Genomic DNA, 16,730 nt, shown 5'->3' with positions numbered 1-16,730 from the left:
TAATGTAACTTTGAAGGTTTCTCTCTGGCTGTACGGCCTAATTTTTTTATTAACAAATTTCAGGAAGTATAGCCCCTTTTCTAACAAAGCCAGTTGTACAGGAATGCGCATTACAAAAAGTCTGCCAAGATTCTACTTTTTCCATAGATATATGTATAAGTACATATAATTCATATTATTATACAAGTATAATACAGATTAAAATAATAAAATATACTCAGTTGTCTATAGATTTTTTCTACGTATTTAATGAATTGCTTTCTTATATTTATAAGATATTGAGATATGAGAAGACGTCAAACCTGAATTTGATACAATGAATATGTTTATACGATTTCTAAAGCGCTTCACTATGCTTAATTGGTTCTTATTTTTTGATGTTTGAACTTCATCAATACTTGGATAAGTATTTAAAAAAGCTGGCGTTATGTACGAAACGCTTTGTGACCGTTTCTTTCAACAACTGATTTCATGAAACATCATGCGGTACTGACGAAATTGTATGTAAATGTCCCTGACAGATATTCGGGTGTAAAATGACACTTATAATCAGAAATGACGTCTGGCTCTCTCACATTTTTTTTTTTGTTACTTCAGGGTTTCAAATCTCCCAAAATAGGGTAATCTAAGAAGCTCAGTTCAATATCTGACTTGAAATGTTCAAATACTAAAATTTCGTTTTGTCCTTTCTTAAGTAAAGGCGCTGGCAAGTAAAGGGTCCTTGTTGGTCCAAGGTGACAGTACCGCCCTAAATTGAAACCGTTTACAAATACCAAACCCTTTGTCCAACCACGCAAATCAATAAATGTATCCTGAGGTAAAGCTAAGTTTATGACGAATCGGGAAACGGACGGACCTCTAGTGCTGATAGAGGGCGGTCCCAGTTTCCAATTAGTTAGAGACTTTGCCCACTTAGAATCAAACTCAAGAGCATAGATTTCCCAATCTTTTAGCTCTTTGTCATCGACGTAAACTGGCCCTTGCCACAAACCTTTTCTCTGATCAAAATTAGCAAGGACACCAAAGTTGACACGTCCCCAATTTTCTACAATGATGTCCAAAGTTTTTTCCCCAGCTTTATCAGAATTCAATGTTAACTCAGCATCTCTAAAACAATTGATTCACATGTCAGTGTCTTATCAACTGAAAATACACGTTTTTTATTTGACCGGTAAGTGCTAAAACTCACTTCTGCATCCAATAACCAAAGCCATTAATATCTTCTTCAGTTTCTAGTGGTTTGCTCTTCAGCTCTCCGTCAACAAGCACCATTGCTGTGTCTTGCACATACCCAGAGATTTTCAGGGTAGACGCGGTTTTCAATGCAACCTTTTTCCGGTAGTTTATGTATCCGTAAGATTGGCCATTGCCATTTTTAATTGGCAAGTTTTCCATATTGGTCACATTGGATAATTTCACCTTCAAGTCTGCAGGCTGTAATACATAAGATATTTGAAAAAACCAGAGGCAAAAAAAGGGCAGGACGCAGGTTTCATTGGTAAAGAGAAAAATACCCACCAACTGATCAAGGATATCCTCAAAATCCAAATGACCGAATATTTTCAGAGTGGGATAAGCTACTTTTGATGATTCTGCAGGTAAATCTGGTAATTTGGTCATCACAGTTTGATGCTTTGCCAAAATCTCTTTGGTTTTATGATACTTCGGTGTGTAGTCTCCTGCTTCAGTTATTGGCGAATCATAATCTGGAAAAAAGTTTTGCAAAACGAATATTAAAGAAGGATTAAACGAAAGAATGTTTAAGAATTCATAAGTGAATTGTAGTTAAAAATAAAAACACTGAAAGAGCAACAGCGGAAGACTTTCATTAATTAGAAATAATTATTGAACTTGTTTTCCTCAAATTATGCTGAAGTCATCGACCAAGCAGCAATCATAAAATTACGCAATGTGGTACAGATATGTATCCACCAAATAAATAATGATTATACCTAGGATCATATATCAAGATTACTCCACTGAGTGAGTTTATCTGATCAAAACCGCAAACTGATACAATTTATGAACGTTATAGAAATCAGTTTGATCTTTAGTCTTACCATAACTTGTAACGTCTGCTTGATAGTTCTCAAAAACATTGGCTCCATTCATAAATCCAAAATTAGTACCACCATGGAACATATAGAAATTAACAGATGATGGAAAACTTAAAATTCTCTCTAGGACATCAGCATAAACTGAAACATGAAATGGGTACTCATACAATCATTGCGTTGAACTATCCGAAATTTCACGTACTTATTTTCAATGTCACACACCCTCTTTGTTCATTATGCACGAAAGTCAATGAGAACATGTGGAAAATTAAATTTTCCAGAACAAACTTCATGATTCTAATTTTTGTTAAAAACCATCTTTTCAGGATAAATATCGTAAAGTAATTAATTATTGATCCAAAACGCCATAATTTTCAAATTACCGTGAACTGGTTCGATGGAATGATACGGTTCGAGCCAGTGATCGAACCAACCAGTCCAATATTCCATGACCATAGCTGGGTGGTTGGGTTGCAATTCCTTTAGGAGATTTAGTTCTTTTTCTGGATCAACTTTAAAATTGGCCATCTGCAACACTCCTGGCAGGGACCCAGCATCTCTATGAAGAGTCGGAGTGTCCGAAGTGAAGAACATTTCAACAAGGCCATGATTTACGAACAGATCTTTAAGTTGTTTAAGGTATTCAATATCAGGAACTGTTCCATCTTCTTCAACGGAACCGTACTCATTCTCGATCTGTGAAAGCAAATAACTTTTGTACTTTCAAGTCTTCTACTCATACACAATTATTGACATTGTATAGTTGAATTTTGTGATCGTAAATCTGTACATATTGCATCCATTTTACTTAAACAAACATATCGTAGTGTTACTTTATCTACCTGAAATGCAATTATTGGTCCCCCTTTTGTAAATTGTAAGTCAGTGAAGAGTGGCAGAAGTTTGTTGAAGTAATCGGTAACTCTTTTCATGTACTTTGGTTCAGAGGTCCTCAGCTTCAATCCCTCTTCGTTTAAAATCCAACTAAAAATTCGAGGAAGATTAATTCGCTTGGTGACTGTGATTTCAAGCTGGAAATTTTTCACCATTCATACAGATGTAATGGTAATCAAGGTATCTACAATAAACGTATGATTGTAAAACCTGTTCTTTGGAATGTTTTACATACTACAAACAGATAAATGCAAATTTGATATTTTCCAGTTTCCTCCATTTTTTTTATATTATATATTATGTTTTTATGTTCACCATTAAGGCCTAAGTGAACATACCTTGGGAGTCCACCAAAATCCCATTCAGCACAAATGTAAGGTCCTGGTCTAACAATCACAAATAGATCCTCTTCCTGTGCAATCTTGATAAATTTAACAACATCCAGAAAATCCGAAAAATCGTTATCTCCATCACCAAAATCGAACACGTCTCTCAGGGGTTCGTGCAAATTCCATGGAACATAGCTGAAGAGAATTGAATAAAAAATCTGAATATGTTTCAAGACTTTTAGTGTCGAAGGATAAGGAAATGAATTGACATATTTTTGGTAGCATTGATAGCAAAATTAATAGAATTTTAAATTTACGTTTCCACAGCGTTTAGACCAGCTGCTCTGTACTTTCTTAATCTATCCCTCCAATACGCTTGAGGAACTCGAAAATAATGAAGAGCTCCGCTATGAAGGGAAATTTTTTTCCCATTCAAGTAGAATCCATCAGGTTTAGCGTAAAGACCCGAATTAACTTTGGGCGACACGTAGTGTTGGTACAATGTCGGTAGACTCATAGCTGAAAATATAAAGTAAGACTTGTCAAATAAGCATTATTTTGAGAAAAGTAATATTTTGGAACACAAACACTTCATCTTGTACAAATCAGAGCTGTGAAATTACCTTTAGCCGAATAGTTTTCATCGGCGGTGAAAGGAAACTGTGGGTTGAAATCAACTTACTGAATTTGAGCCCAAGTATATTTATCATTGTGATGGACTAAGGTGACTTAAGATAAGAGATTAACTAAAAGAATGATTAGATATCTGACCACAAGCAATTTTCATACACAATAAAAATGTTGTATATAGAATTATCAGATAAACTAGTAAAGCAGTCCTGCATATTTTTTAAACAGATGCAAACTTCACACAGTCTTTCTTGTTTCTGTACTCCAGCGGAAAATGTTGAATCTTAAATTTACAGATTAAACATAGAGACTGGAGATGGTAGCAGCATTTTCTCAACAATCAACAAAACATTTAAATTTTACAAGCCTAATAGTCTTAACGGATCTCAATCTACACTATACAAAAAATTCTTTTCATTTATATAGAAAAACAATAGCAGCAAACCAGATTATCCAATGCAACTATGCATAAAATTACAGGACCTATCAGGACCAATGAATAGATTTTGTAAAATATAGTTTGAAATAACTTTCTGCAATGGTAGGAAACAAAAAAATGTATAAAATTGTTAACTCTATCTATTCAGAAGCAACAAAAGTTTCAATGTATTCACTAATACTTGATTTTTAATTGCATGTCTTTTATAATCAAAAGTTATGCGATTGGTTTTTCTTTTGTATATTAATTTATTATACTTGTCCACATTTATTCAAAACAGAGCCTGATAACAAACACAAATTATGCAAAGCCAAAGAACAGTTACGGTGAAAAAAAATATCAAGATTTACGAATTCTTGAGGAAAAATTGAACAAAATACATGTTCAATTCTTACTATGATTACAAAGAGGGGCGTGAACGGAGTAGCTAAACAATGTGTACTAGACTATAACGAATGTGAATTGTTGAATTGATTGTTTAAAACGAAAGTATCATGAAAAAGTTGTAATAAATTTTACTTCCATACATACCTGATTATAAATAAACTATGGAATCTCGCTGAGGACTGGCGGACGTGTAACGAGGAACACCTTTGATTGATTTTGTGATCCCTAACTTTCCTTCCAAAATTTAAACGATCCAGCAACACATAATAATAATAGTAATGCTCATTCAACAATTGTCATAAGACCCCTGCATACCTCACGTGTCATCCTTGTGACACGTCACGAGACGCCGGCATTGCCTCTAATTTGTTTACCAAAATATTGGCTCGGCGCCAGGCTAATTCTTATTGGCTGACTCCGACGCCATGACAGGTGTGTCAGGTGATTAGCATATCTGCTTTCCCTGGTGAAAACGATCTCTACGATTTTCTAGAAATTTTTGTCAAAAATGGGACATTTCGTACAATCATATACAAAAAATTGTTTTCGTAAAAAATTTTAAGTATGCATAGTTTCGCATAAAAACTTGTAAACTTTCATGAAAATTTGTATTTTTACGGTAAAAAAATTTACAAGCCGCTACAATTTTTAACAAAAATTAACAAATCTTTTTGAAAACTATGCATATTTACAATTTCGTACCTAATAATACGAAATGGCCCGATTTTTGTAAAAATTCGTAGTAGTAGAAATTTTCACCAGAGTTACGTTTGTGATTGCAGGTATGAATTAGTGATTCCACAGAGGAAAAGTATCGGCTCTCATTTAAAATAATGTATTAACTTCCCTTTTTTGAACCGTAAACGAATAAGATATTCACAATCAGAATATTATGCTTTCCTCGAACGTCTAATATGTTATTTATAGAAAGAATTTTTATGTAAACATCAACTTTCTCCTCGATGTTTGAAAATATTTCTTCACTTGTAAAGTAGATACGAAAATATACGGTATATAAACCATTAAGTATTTAACAGTATTGAATAAGTAATGTGTAGAAAAGACTAAGAATACTTAAATATACAGTTTGACATCACTGGTACAATAAATCCCATTCTTGTAGAAAAAATATTAGGTGTTAGTTCGTCAAACATTAATGATCATGGAAATTTATCTCGGGGTACAATTACATACAAGCAAATAGCAAAATATATATATGATATTTCTTCCTTGCATTTTCACTTATTTCAGGGTTTCAAATTCCCGAGAATGGGATGATCAAGGAAGCTCACTTTCACATCTGGTTTAAAATGTTCAAACACTAAGATTTCATTTTGGCCATTTTTAAGTAACGGAGCTGGTAAGTAAAGTGTTCTCAGCGGTCCGAGGTGGCAGTACCTGCCCAAATTAAAACCATTGACAAATACTATGCCCTTTAGCCAGCCTCTCAAGTCGATAAACGTATCCTGAGGTACAGATAAGTTTAAGATAACTCGGGAAACGGATGGACCTTTCTTACGAATAGAAGGTCCCTGTTTCCAATTAATTAGAGACTTTGCCCACTTAGAATCAAACTCAAGAGCATAGATTTCCCAATCTTTCAGCTCGTTGCCGTCGAGGTAAACTGGTCCCTGCCACAAACCTTTTCTCTGATCAAAATCAGCAAGAACACCAAAGTTGACACGTCCCCAATTTTCAACAATAATATCCAAAGTCTTTTCCTCGGCCTTATTAGAGTTTAACGTCAACTCAGTGTCTCTGAAAAAATTCATTCATTCCTTAGCAACTCATCAATTAGAGTTGAGAATAAGTGTCACTTATTCAACTAGCGAGTGTTCAAGCTTACTTCTTCATCCAGTAACCAAAACCATTAATATCTTCTTTAGTTTCTAGCGGTTTGCTCTTCAGCTCTCCGTCAACAAGAACCATTGCTGCGTCCTGCACATACCCAGAGACTTTCAAAGTAGATATTGTTTTCAATCCTACTTTTTTCCTGTAATTTATGTAGCCATAAGATTGGCCATTGCCATTTTTAATTGGCAAGTTTTCCATGTTGATCACGTTTGGCAGCATTACTTTCAAGTCTGCAGGCTGTGCATACGGTACCACAATTGACCAAATGTAAAATGCATACAGGTTTAGTTTCTAAAATGAAAAGTATCTACCAACTGATCAAGGATATCCCAAAAGTCCAAATGACCAATTACTTCGAGAGTGGGATAAGCTGCTTTTTGCGATACTGTAGGTAAATCTGGTAATTTGGTCGTCACACTTTGGTATTTTGCCAAAATCTCCTTGGTTTTGTAATACTTTTCTGTGTAGTCGCCTGATTCTGTTAGCGGCGCGACATAATCTGGAAAACAATTTTTCAGAACACATAATAAGCAAGCACTCGACAAGAAATAGCTCAGCATGAATTATCTACCAAGAAAGAAGAGTAAATTAGTCACGTAACGCAGTACAAATATTGATCTATCAAATAAACAGTGATCATACTTATGATCACATGTCAAGACTACATCATTTTTACCTAATTGAGAAGGGGACGTAACACAATTTCCGTACTTTTTAAATACAAGTTTGATCTCGAGTCTTACCATAACTTGTCACATCAGCTTGATAATTCTTGTTAACATCGGCGCCACTCATAAAACCAAAACTGGTACCACCATGGAACATATAGAAATTAACTGATGATGGAAAGATCAAGATTCTCTCCAGGACATCTGCATAAACTGAAATATGAAATGTAGCATTCGCAGGAGAATAATTTCACTGGATCACCTGTTGCTTTATGTATAGGACTTGCTTTAAACGACATAACAATTTTGTACGGTGAACGAAATTCTATAAAAACTTGCGGAAAATACGATTAAGTGTATATCCTAGAATTTCGATAGGTTGTATTGATCCAATTGATGGAAAAAACATTAATATGTAACTTTTAGCCATTCGGAAATTTTGCAGTGATCAATTCGACACTTTTATTGTTTCCAACATCTTACCAGATATAAAATAACACTCACTAATTGATCGTTGATTTAAAGAGTTCAAGTTCAATTTACCATCGAATGGTTCTGGTGAGTCACGTGGTTCGAGCCAGTGATCGTAAGCACCAGTCCAATATTCCATAACCATAGCGGGCATATTGGGCTGCAATTCTTTCAAGAGATTCAATTCCTTTTCTGGATCGACTTTAAAATTTGCAGTTTGCAATACTCCCGGTAAAGTTCCAGCATCTCTGCGAATACTTGGTGTGTCCGAAGTAAAGAACATCTCAACCAGACCATTTTTCTCAAAGATTTCTTTGAGTTGTTTCAAGTACTCGATATCAGGAACTGTTCCATCTTCGTTAATGGAACCATATTCGTTCTCAATCTGAGAAACAACATAAAATTTGTACTTCTGAGTGATCCACTTTTATAACAATTGGTTCAAACAGTTGAGTATCTAAGTATATTGGCATTATGTAGCAAAATATTGCAATCATAAAATACTGATCTTTGTGTACATCGCTTTCATTTCACTCAGTCACACCTAGCAACACATGACTTGGTCTACCTGAAAAGCAATTATTGATCCACCTTTAGTGAATTGTAGATCAGCAAACAGCGGCAAAAGTTTATTGAAATAGCAAGTGACTCGTTTCATGTACTTCGATTCAGAGGTTCGCACCTTGACTCCCTTTTCATTTAAAATCCAGCTAAAAATAGGTGAAAATGAATGGTAGATACTGTAAGCAGATACATTCTAAACAGATATGATGAATCAATATTTTTTAAGTTTCTCTGATTTCCTAACACTTTATATTGCCATTCTAGTTATTATCATTGACAAAAAGGCAACACCGTACCTTGGTAGTCCACCAAAATCCCATTCGGCACAAATGTAAGGGCCTGGTCTGACAATTACAAACAAATCTTCTTCTTGTGCCATCTTGACAAACTTAACGACATCAAGAAACTCTGAAAAATCATTTTCTCCGTCACCAAAATCATACACATCTCTCAACGCTTCATGCAAGTTCCATGGGACATAGCTGGGAAAATTGAAGAGATAAAAATTAACACCTTTATCAATTTTCATGAGGAACTCTATGAAGAATCTTTGGTAATGTTGCTGCAGAAATAAATAAAACTCACGTTTCAACGGCGTTTAAACCAGCTGCTCTGTACTTTCTTAATCTATCCCTCCAATACGCCTGAGGAACACGAAAATAATGGAGAGCACCGCTGTGTATCGAAATTTTCTTCCCGTTCAAGTAAAATCCGTCTAGTTTTGGATCTAAGCCGGAGTTTATGTCAGGCAACACATAGTGTTGGTACAATGTTGGCAAACTCATTGCTAAACACGATAAAGAAATTTTTTCAACGACAAATGTCGGTTCTTTAGTGTTCAGAATTGTGAATTAAGTTAATGAAACTTGCCTGAATATTCTTGAGTAGGATATAAGCTTAGCACAAATTTTTTTTGTTACTTTATTGCAGCAGAAAATGTCGCAGTAGAATTATTCAACGTTTTTAACCAAATCTAATGCATATTACTTTGCGGTTGACAACAAAGTATACTCCGGGATGGTTCTGCGTGCCACTCGATTAAAACTTTGACAGACAATGTGACGATTCACGCTCAGTTCTACAGAAACCGATAAAAGTTTATCTGCCATTAGTCACAAATTTGTCTGTATTATAATGCATGCATTGTATGTAGACATAATATATATTGTAATGTATATATGTATATGTATATAAGTAAAATGTTGCATCCTTTCAAGATATGAATATACTTTTTATACTTAAGCAAGATTTGTGACTCAAATAGTGAAACTTCACTAGCAGTTATGAACTTAAAAATACATACTTTACTACAAATTCCCTTATTCTTAAAATTATGCTGATAACTGTAGCGTACATCGGAAGAGTATGTCTAATAAAACAAGTGCACAAATTTTGTTACCTTACTTTTTCTAGATAATCTTTATCTTTGAGTATTCGAGCAAAAAATTTATAATTTTGTGTGTGTACAATATACTCGTTAATACTTTTGTTGTTGTAATCGGTTTGATTTATTTATTTATTTATTTATTTATTCATTTATAACTATCAACGGAAATAACTTAATATTCCCAAAATACATAACATTAATATAGAATATATAAAAAAACAATATATTGTATAAAAATTTAACAAAGTATAAAAGTAGAGTGTTTTCCACAAAGATTTAGATAACTAGAGTGCCTCTCTCGCTAACGCTTTGAAGTGACTGATCGGTTGGTTGAAGATATCCATCCAACCGCTGTTACTATTCGCTAACATACTCAGTCGCATAATGATGGATTTGTGGGTGTAACTGGTTAGATATTGGTTCGGTACTGCAAATGTGTGTACATTGTCTCGATCTTCTAATTGGCACTCTTAAGTTAAACATTTTCAAAATTGAAGGGCAGTCTATTAAATTGTTGAACATTTTGAATAGAAACATTACATCTGTGAATTTACGTGTTTTTTCGAGAAACTTGAATCCTAATTGCTGGCTAATTCTTTCATAATTGTGATTAAGAAATGACATGGGTGAATCTGTTTTGTAGGATGCAAATCTTAGAAAGAGGTGTTGTACGTATTTTGATTTTCTGCTACTAACGTCCGTTTTGGGGGACCAAATAACGGACGCATAGTTCAATATTGGTCTAACAAAGGTGTCATAGAGTGTGATCATTGATCAAACATCAGATAAAGGTTTCGATTTCTCAGTATGTAAAACAACATCCTCATTGAGTTTGCTTTGACGTGGTCTATGTGGAGATCGAACGTCAGATGACAGTCGAAAATAACTCCAACATCGCTGGCTACGATTTTTCTTTCCAAGATTTGGTTTTCTAGCATGTATTCCACATTTGCGTATCTAGAATGGGTATTATTTCTAACGAAAAACATCGAGTAGCATTTTTTTGTATTAAGCGCAAGTCCATTCTCTTTGCACCATTGGCAGACACTATTAAGGTCGTATTAAAGTAGGAATAACTCTGAAGGACTCTTGATTTCGCAGTAGATTTTCAGGTCATCTGTAAATAGTAGAAGCTTGGTGAATTTGATGCAGTTTTCAATATCGTTGATAAAAATCAAGAATAAGAGTGGTCCCAGGTGCGAGCCCTGAGGGACTCCAGAGTCCGCAATGATAGGTTTTGATTGATAGTTGTTGATTTTGACCGTTTGTTTCCGGTTTCTCAGGTACGATTCGAACCATTGTAAGAGATTTCCTACTATTCCATGACCCGTTAATTTTTCTGTGAAAAGCTTGTGATTCACCGAGTCAAATGCCATATAAACAGCATGAGTTTCATTTCGGTTAGTAAAGGAGGTAATTATTTCCTCAAGCATTACTGCCAGGTTGCTGACAGTGGATCGTTTTTCTCTAAATCCATGTTGCTCATCGAGAAGGTTTGTTGACAGATGGAATTTTGTTTTGTTGAAGACTATGGAATCAAATACTTTGGCAAAGACGTTAATAATGCTAATTGGTCTGTAGTTTTTTATGTTGGACTTGTCGCCATTCTTGAATTTTGGTATTATGTGACTTTCTCTCCATGGGTTAGGAAAAGTACCTTGATTCATAGAGCAATTGAATAATGAAAGCAAATCGTTTAGATGCATGGATGCTGGATAACCAAATTTTTCTGTATCGTTGACATATTTGAAGAAATTCTTCGAGTCCCTATTTATGTTTTTTTCTAAGTTTGACAGTTTCTAAGTTTTATTCCAAATAATATTTATTATTACAGATATTACAGCGGATTATTTGCTCTGTATCAAAACCGGAAGTTAGTCAAAGCAAAACTTTAAAGCTAAAAGGGGTGTATTCCGAAATATGTATACTCGCAGTACTGCGAGCAGAGAGAAACCTGCGAGTACTGGCAACCGCGTTCCGAAATCGGGCGACAGCTTACTGCCGCCAGTCAGTGACGTCATGAAATTTGTGACGTTGTTGGCTGCGACTACTGCGGTCTGGGACGTGAGGCAGTTGCAGTCATGTTGCAGTAATTGAGAGATGGTCGCGTCCTCGGTGTAGCGTTCCGATTTTACTGCGACTGGCAACTCGAAGTAAAAACGGAACGCAGTTCGTAGTTGACTGCGTGACGTTACGATCGGCAGTACTTGAAGTATATTTCGGAATACACCCTAAGGTGGCCCTTAAAAAGGTTATTTCCGAATTTCTTTGCTCCCAACAGCCTAAACACTTCCATATCGATCAAAAAAAATCATAAAAAATTGACAGCCCTCAATTGTGATCCTAAAGTTTGTCCCACGGCGGCCAAAGTTTTTACATTTAAATAACATGTAAGTTTTTCGTCTTCATGTTCATTTATATGTTACTCGGCTGCATCTTATGCTATCGCTTCGTAATTAGGCTGGATTTGCACATAAATATATGCTCTTTAAGTGTCCACGGTATCTCGACCGTTCTTGAACCGTTTCTTCGGGATAAGTATTGGAAGTAATTATTTTTTGCTTTATTTGAGTAATAAACGGTTAAATTCGCAGCAAAAATAATTATGGACAATTTTGATAGAATTTTATCGGATCTTTAAACGCTGTAATTCAAAACTTGCAGGGTGATAGAAAAAGAATTTTAAAAAAATGATTCCATTTTAGTTTTTTCCCATCGTAATTTTTTATACTATATTATTATTTAGTTATTATTTAGTATTACATAGTTAACTGCATGGTGATAAAAGCATGTAATTTTATTTACGACGTTCTCGTATACGCTTTAATTACAATCCCCACCTGTAAAGATATTCGCAATTCTAAAATTTCCATGATTATGCACCTCTTGAAATAATGAAGCCCGATGCCTTTTGTACAAGTATAAATGGATACAATACAATATGCATTATTTCGGTACATTTCTGGCGTAAGTATTGTCACAACTGAAAGCCAGTTAAAAAGAAAATAGATAAAAAAAAGTCCCGCACGGGAATCCGAAACTGGCAATCCTTGTATCACGAACCCGAACTTGGCACTGCGCCAACAGCTGCCAATTCCGAATAATATGTAAATACATATTTTTTACTGAAATTATTTCCATTCCTTATTTGATTTCCTACCCAAAGTATGATGTTTGGAAGCCAAAAAATCCAGTTTCTATTTTCCACATTTTTGTCCATGTTTCAATTTTTGAAGTCTATGTATATTACATGTACATATTCTCTCATTTTTAATACATATGTATCCGGGCCTCAATGATGAGTAAAGGCCCTCGCCTTGTGAGTTTTCAATGTCATCGGCTTTCTTGGATCTGTGGCATAGATCTGTGCATGTGGCAATTTGGCGTGGCAGCGGCAGAAACGTGATTCATATCCAACTCCCCACCACTTAGTCGGCAACCAATCCACGCGCACTATAACCGTTGTGCGAACGTATAAATATGAGGTCAGGAGCTACTCGCGCTCATACCTCTGGGATCGCCCCATGAAGAGAGTTGAAAATCGCCTCTAATGGCTCGTACTAAGCAAACTGCTCGTAAATCCACTGGAGGCAAGGCCCCACGGAAACAGCTCGCTACTAAGGCAGCTCGTAAGAGCGCGCCAGCGACTGGAGGAGTGAAGAAGCCGCATAGATACCGCCCAGGAACCGTCGCGTTGCGCGAAATCCGTCGGTTCCAGAAGAGCACTGAACTGTTGATTCGCAAACTACCGTTCCAGCGTTTGGTGCGTGAAATCGCGCAAGATTTTAAAACCGATTTGCGATTCCAGAGCTCTGCTGTCATGGCTCTTCAAGAGGCCAGCGAAGCCTACCTCGTTGGTCTTTTTGAGGACACCAACTTGTGCGCTATCCACGCTAAGCGAGTGACTATTATGCCCAAGGACATTCAACTAGCTCGTCGTATTCGTGGCGAACGTGCCTAATTTGAGTTCTTTTCATACTTCGACTGTTGGAACAAAACGGCCCTTTTCAGGGCCACAAATTTATCACGTTGAAAATCGAATTCGTTTTTTGCACAGAAGTATCTGTGTAGTACCTTGTATTTATTTTTTGCTGTCTTATTGCACATCTAGCCACAAGTCGCTAGAAATTTCACGAGTAGAAATAGTATGCTACGTTGTGTCTCATTTCCTATCCTAACACTAGTTTAAATTAACATCAATATTTTTGTATTAATTAGTGGTACCTGAGATTGAAGTTGAAATCGAAGCTTCAGTTATGAACCACGCAACACAACTTCAGGAAAAATGTTAACACATGCGTTCAACTACGTGATCATGCGTAATGTGCTACGGCAATGTGTGGTTACGTCGCATTGCCACAAAATTATGTCAATTTCGAGACGTATTTTAATGACCAATGAAAATTGAATAGGCGTGCGTATTCGCTTTTGAATTTTGCAAAATAAAATTTAGTCATATGTATAGTTGGTCGATATCCGCCAATTCATTCGGCGTCTAACAAACTAATGCCGAGCGTAGAGGAAAGCGTACTGGATGAAAAATGATGCGTACCTCAACGGCTGATCTTCGTCTTCATTTTTGAATTAATTTTCATTTATATTTGCTGCAAATCTATCGGTCTACCATTCAAGAGTACCAGGAACATCGAACATACGGTACAATTAGAGCAATGATTTTAGTTATTTCACATGCGACGTTCAACGAGGAGACTAACATACTCGAAATCGAGTTAAAAAAAATACGCCGTGCTGTTTATGACCTGCCAGGGTTAAATTGCTGCGTAGTATCCGAGAATGGTCTGGATGTCTCCCTAGTCTATTGGATTTACAATATCTGCGGGAATTTATACAGCGTTAAAATTATAATTGAAGTGTGATCGAATTCACTTAATTTACACATTGCAATGAATCTAGTCGGGTTTTGATTACTGTTAAGATTGGAATCCAAGCTCGAACGGACTCACCTACGTAAACTAAAAAATGGGAAAATAATTTCGTGGATTCGAATATAATGCTTAAAAATTTCATTCACCCTCGCAATTATCTAATCTTGGATTTTTGAAATAGTACTAATGTTACTTCTGAATACAGTGAAATTCGATTCTTTTACAAAGGGATTGCTTTAGTGGCCCTGAAAAGGGCCGTTTGATAACTATTTTCCTGGTCTGCTGTTAGAGACGACTCATCGGAGTCATACGGATTCACTTCTTCTTTGATGCAACTGGTTTTTTCGCTGCAGGTTTTGCAGTTTTGGGTGCAGCTGCTGCCTTTTTTGGTTTAGGCGCCTTAGGTTTGCTGGTTGGTGCCTTGGCAGCCTTCTTAGCTTTCGATGGGCTTTTCACCTTTGGCGATTTAGCAGCCGGGCTCTTGACTGCTTTGCGTTTTTCTTTTGTGGGTGGTGTTACAGCACTGGGCTTCTTAGCAGCTGCCGCCTTCTTGACAGCAGTAGCAGGCTTTTTGGCCACTGCAACAGTCGATGCAGCGGGCTTCTTTTTGGGGACAGTTGCCTTCGGTACAGCACGCTTCACCTTGGGCTTCGGTGCGTCAGATTTGTTGGTTGGAATTTTGAAAGACCCAGAGGCACCCTTACCTTTGGTCTGTACCAAAGCTCCAGTAGCCACAGCTGACTTCAAATATCTCTTGATAAACGGTGCTTGTTTTTCAGCGTCTACTTTGTATGTTGACGCGATGTATTTCTTGATAGCCTGCAGAGATGAACCTCCACGTTCCTTTAGCGTTTGGATGGCGCTGGTAACCATGTCAGAAGTCCGTGGATGCGCTGGCTTGGCACGAGGGCTCTTTGCCTTGGCTCCTGCTGCCTTTTTGGTCGGTGTAGCCTGCGCTGCTGGGCTAGCTGATGCTGGGCTAGCGGCGACTGCCGTTGCTGCTACCTTGTCTGCCATCTTCTCTTCTCTTTGCGGTTACGACTCAATGCAGAAAGCTTCGAAATTGGTTGAGATCGACGTGTTCACTGCGTAACTGATATTCGAGAATTGTGACTGCGAGAAGCAGCGGCAGGTGGTATAACGGAGCGCGGACCATGGAGAGAGGCCCCCCGAACGTTTCACGCGGCGCGCTTCACCAGCGTCGGAAGGCCTGGCACTGGGTACACCATCGATCGTCAGATTCCTGAGCTATTTCACCGATGACCCAGTAATATCACATCTTCACCAGGTTCTGTGAACTCTGGGCAAGATTTTACAAAAATTCCGGAAGACTTTGCTCTTTTGAGTGTCTCGAAAACGGCGGGAGTCGCGGACCATGTGTCTTGACGCCCTTCGCACTCCGAGCAAAAGACGCGTTGTTCCTGACCGAGGAAATCGCGATACGGTATAGACAAAAACGTTTTTTGGAGCCTGAAACTTTGGATTTTACGCTTGCAAAAATTCAATCTCACCATTTTAGCGGGGAAGCTGTTATCGATATTCCAAGTCGACAAGGCCGCGTTCCGTCGACGCCTACTGTCAGGCTTTCCTCGGATACGGCTAGACCGGTTCGGAATATTTACCAATGACAACCCCGATGAAGAATTCAGGAATGGGATGTTAAGAGGGAATATCTTAATTATTAGAACTAGGAATTACGCTTCCTGGTGAAGATGTACGGAGCGATTTTGCGGAGTGGCGCGTTCCTAATCTAGTCGCGCTCGAATATAATCGTAGGATATACCAGCTTTCATACTTTGAGAACGATGATCATAATTTACGAAAAATTAATTATCAACGATCGATGTAACGATTGTTGATCGTAGAAAGTGCAAATCAAAAATAGAAAAGATATACGCTTTTTTTGCCGATATACTTGGTCATTCCTCTCAGCCTATCCAACGGCGTTGGTATCACGTACATTTTTTTCCTATCTATATCCAGAAGAATTTCTTCCTCAGGTTAAATTTTGAATGAGTGATTAACAATAATGAATGAAAATGAACTTACAAGTGGTATAAAAATGCTTTTTGATCTAAAACGGAAATACAATGATTTTCCGCATACTACCATTTCAAATTAGAGTAAATATTACCATACAGCCTGGTTGAAGCAGTGAAATTTC

At 36.9% G+C, this 16,730-nt stretch overlaps 4 protein-coding genes across 5 annotated transcripts; 1 reads left to right on the top strand and 3 right to left on the bottom strand.

Annotated features, from left to right (window-relative positions):
• Positions 1–514: 514 nt before the first annotated feature.
• LOC107223864 (beta-galactosidase-1-like protein 2) lies at positions 515–5,179 on the bottom strand. 2 transcript variants are annotated; one of them, XM_015663689.2, is made up of 9 exons: positions 4,881–5,179; positions 3,598–3,799; positions 3,290–3,475; positions 2,900–3,041; positions 2,441–2,753; positions 2,061–2,198; positions 1,519–1,706; positions 1,190–1,434; positions 515–1,107 (listed from the first exon to the last, which is right to left on the bottom strand). In XM_015663689.2, exons 2-9 carry the CDS (start codon positions 3,795–3,797, stop codon positions 594–596), a joined length of 1,926 nt encoding a protein of 641 aa, XP_015519175.1. In that variant the 5' UTR covers positions 3,798–3,799; positions 4,881–5,179; the 3' UTR covers positions 515–593. The 2 variants fall into 2 exon arrangements, with proteins under 2 accessions (XP_015519175.1, XP_015519174.1); XM_015663688.2 differs by lacking the exon at positions 4,881–5,179 and adding an exon at positions 3,904–4,213.
• Positions 5,180–5,555: 376 nt separating this feature from the next.
• On the bottom strand, positions 5,556–9,371 carry LOC107223853 (beta-galactosidase-1-like protein 2). The gene is made up of 8 exons (XM_015663677.2): positions 8,879–9,371; positions 8,590–8,775; positions 8,298–8,439; positions 7,802–8,114; positions 7,334–7,471; positions 6,902–7,089; positions 6,583–6,827; positions 5,556–6,494 (listed from the first exon to the last, which is right to left on the bottom strand). Exons 1-8 carry the CDS (start codon positions 9,076–9,078, stop codon positions 5,984–5,986), a joined length of 1,923 nt encoding a protein of 640 aa, XP_015519163.1. The 5' UTR covers positions 9,079–9,371; the 3' UTR covers positions 5,556–5,983.
• Positions 9,372–13,213: 3,842 nt separating this feature from the next.
• LOC124293613 (histone H3-like) lies at positions 13,214–13,675 on the top strand. Its single transcript, XM_046735053.1, has one exon. It carries the CDS (start codon positions 13,231–13,233, stop codon positions 13,639–13,641), a length of 411 nt encoding a protein of 136 aa, XP_046591009.1. The 5' UTR covers positions 13,214–13,230; the 3' UTR covers positions 13,642–13,675.
• Positions 13,676–14,814: 1,139 nt separating this feature from the next.
• LOC107223858 (histone H1) lies at positions 14,815–15,665 on the bottom strand. The gene has a single exon (XM_015663683.2). The coding sequence runs from the start codon at positions 15,581–15,583 to the stop codon at positions 14,882–14,884; it is 702 nt and encodes a 233-aa protein (XP_015519169.1). The 5' UTR covers positions 15,584–15,665; the 3' UTR covers positions 14,815–14,881.
• Positions 15,666–16,730: the final 1,065 nt, after the last annotated feature.

The sequence above is a fragment of the Neodiprion lecontei genome, chromosome 3, assembly GCF_021901455.1.
Source record: "Neodiprion lecontei isolate iyNeoLeco1 chromosome 3, iyNeoLeco1.1, whole genome shotgun sequence".
Classification (NCBI taxonomy): domain Eukaryota; kingdom Metazoa; phylum Arthropoda; class Insecta; order Hymenoptera; family Diprionidae; genus Neodiprion; species Neodiprion lecontei.
The sequence above is the reverse complement of the archived record's forward strand: the minus strand, read 5'-3'. Positions and strand labels throughout refer to the sequence as shown.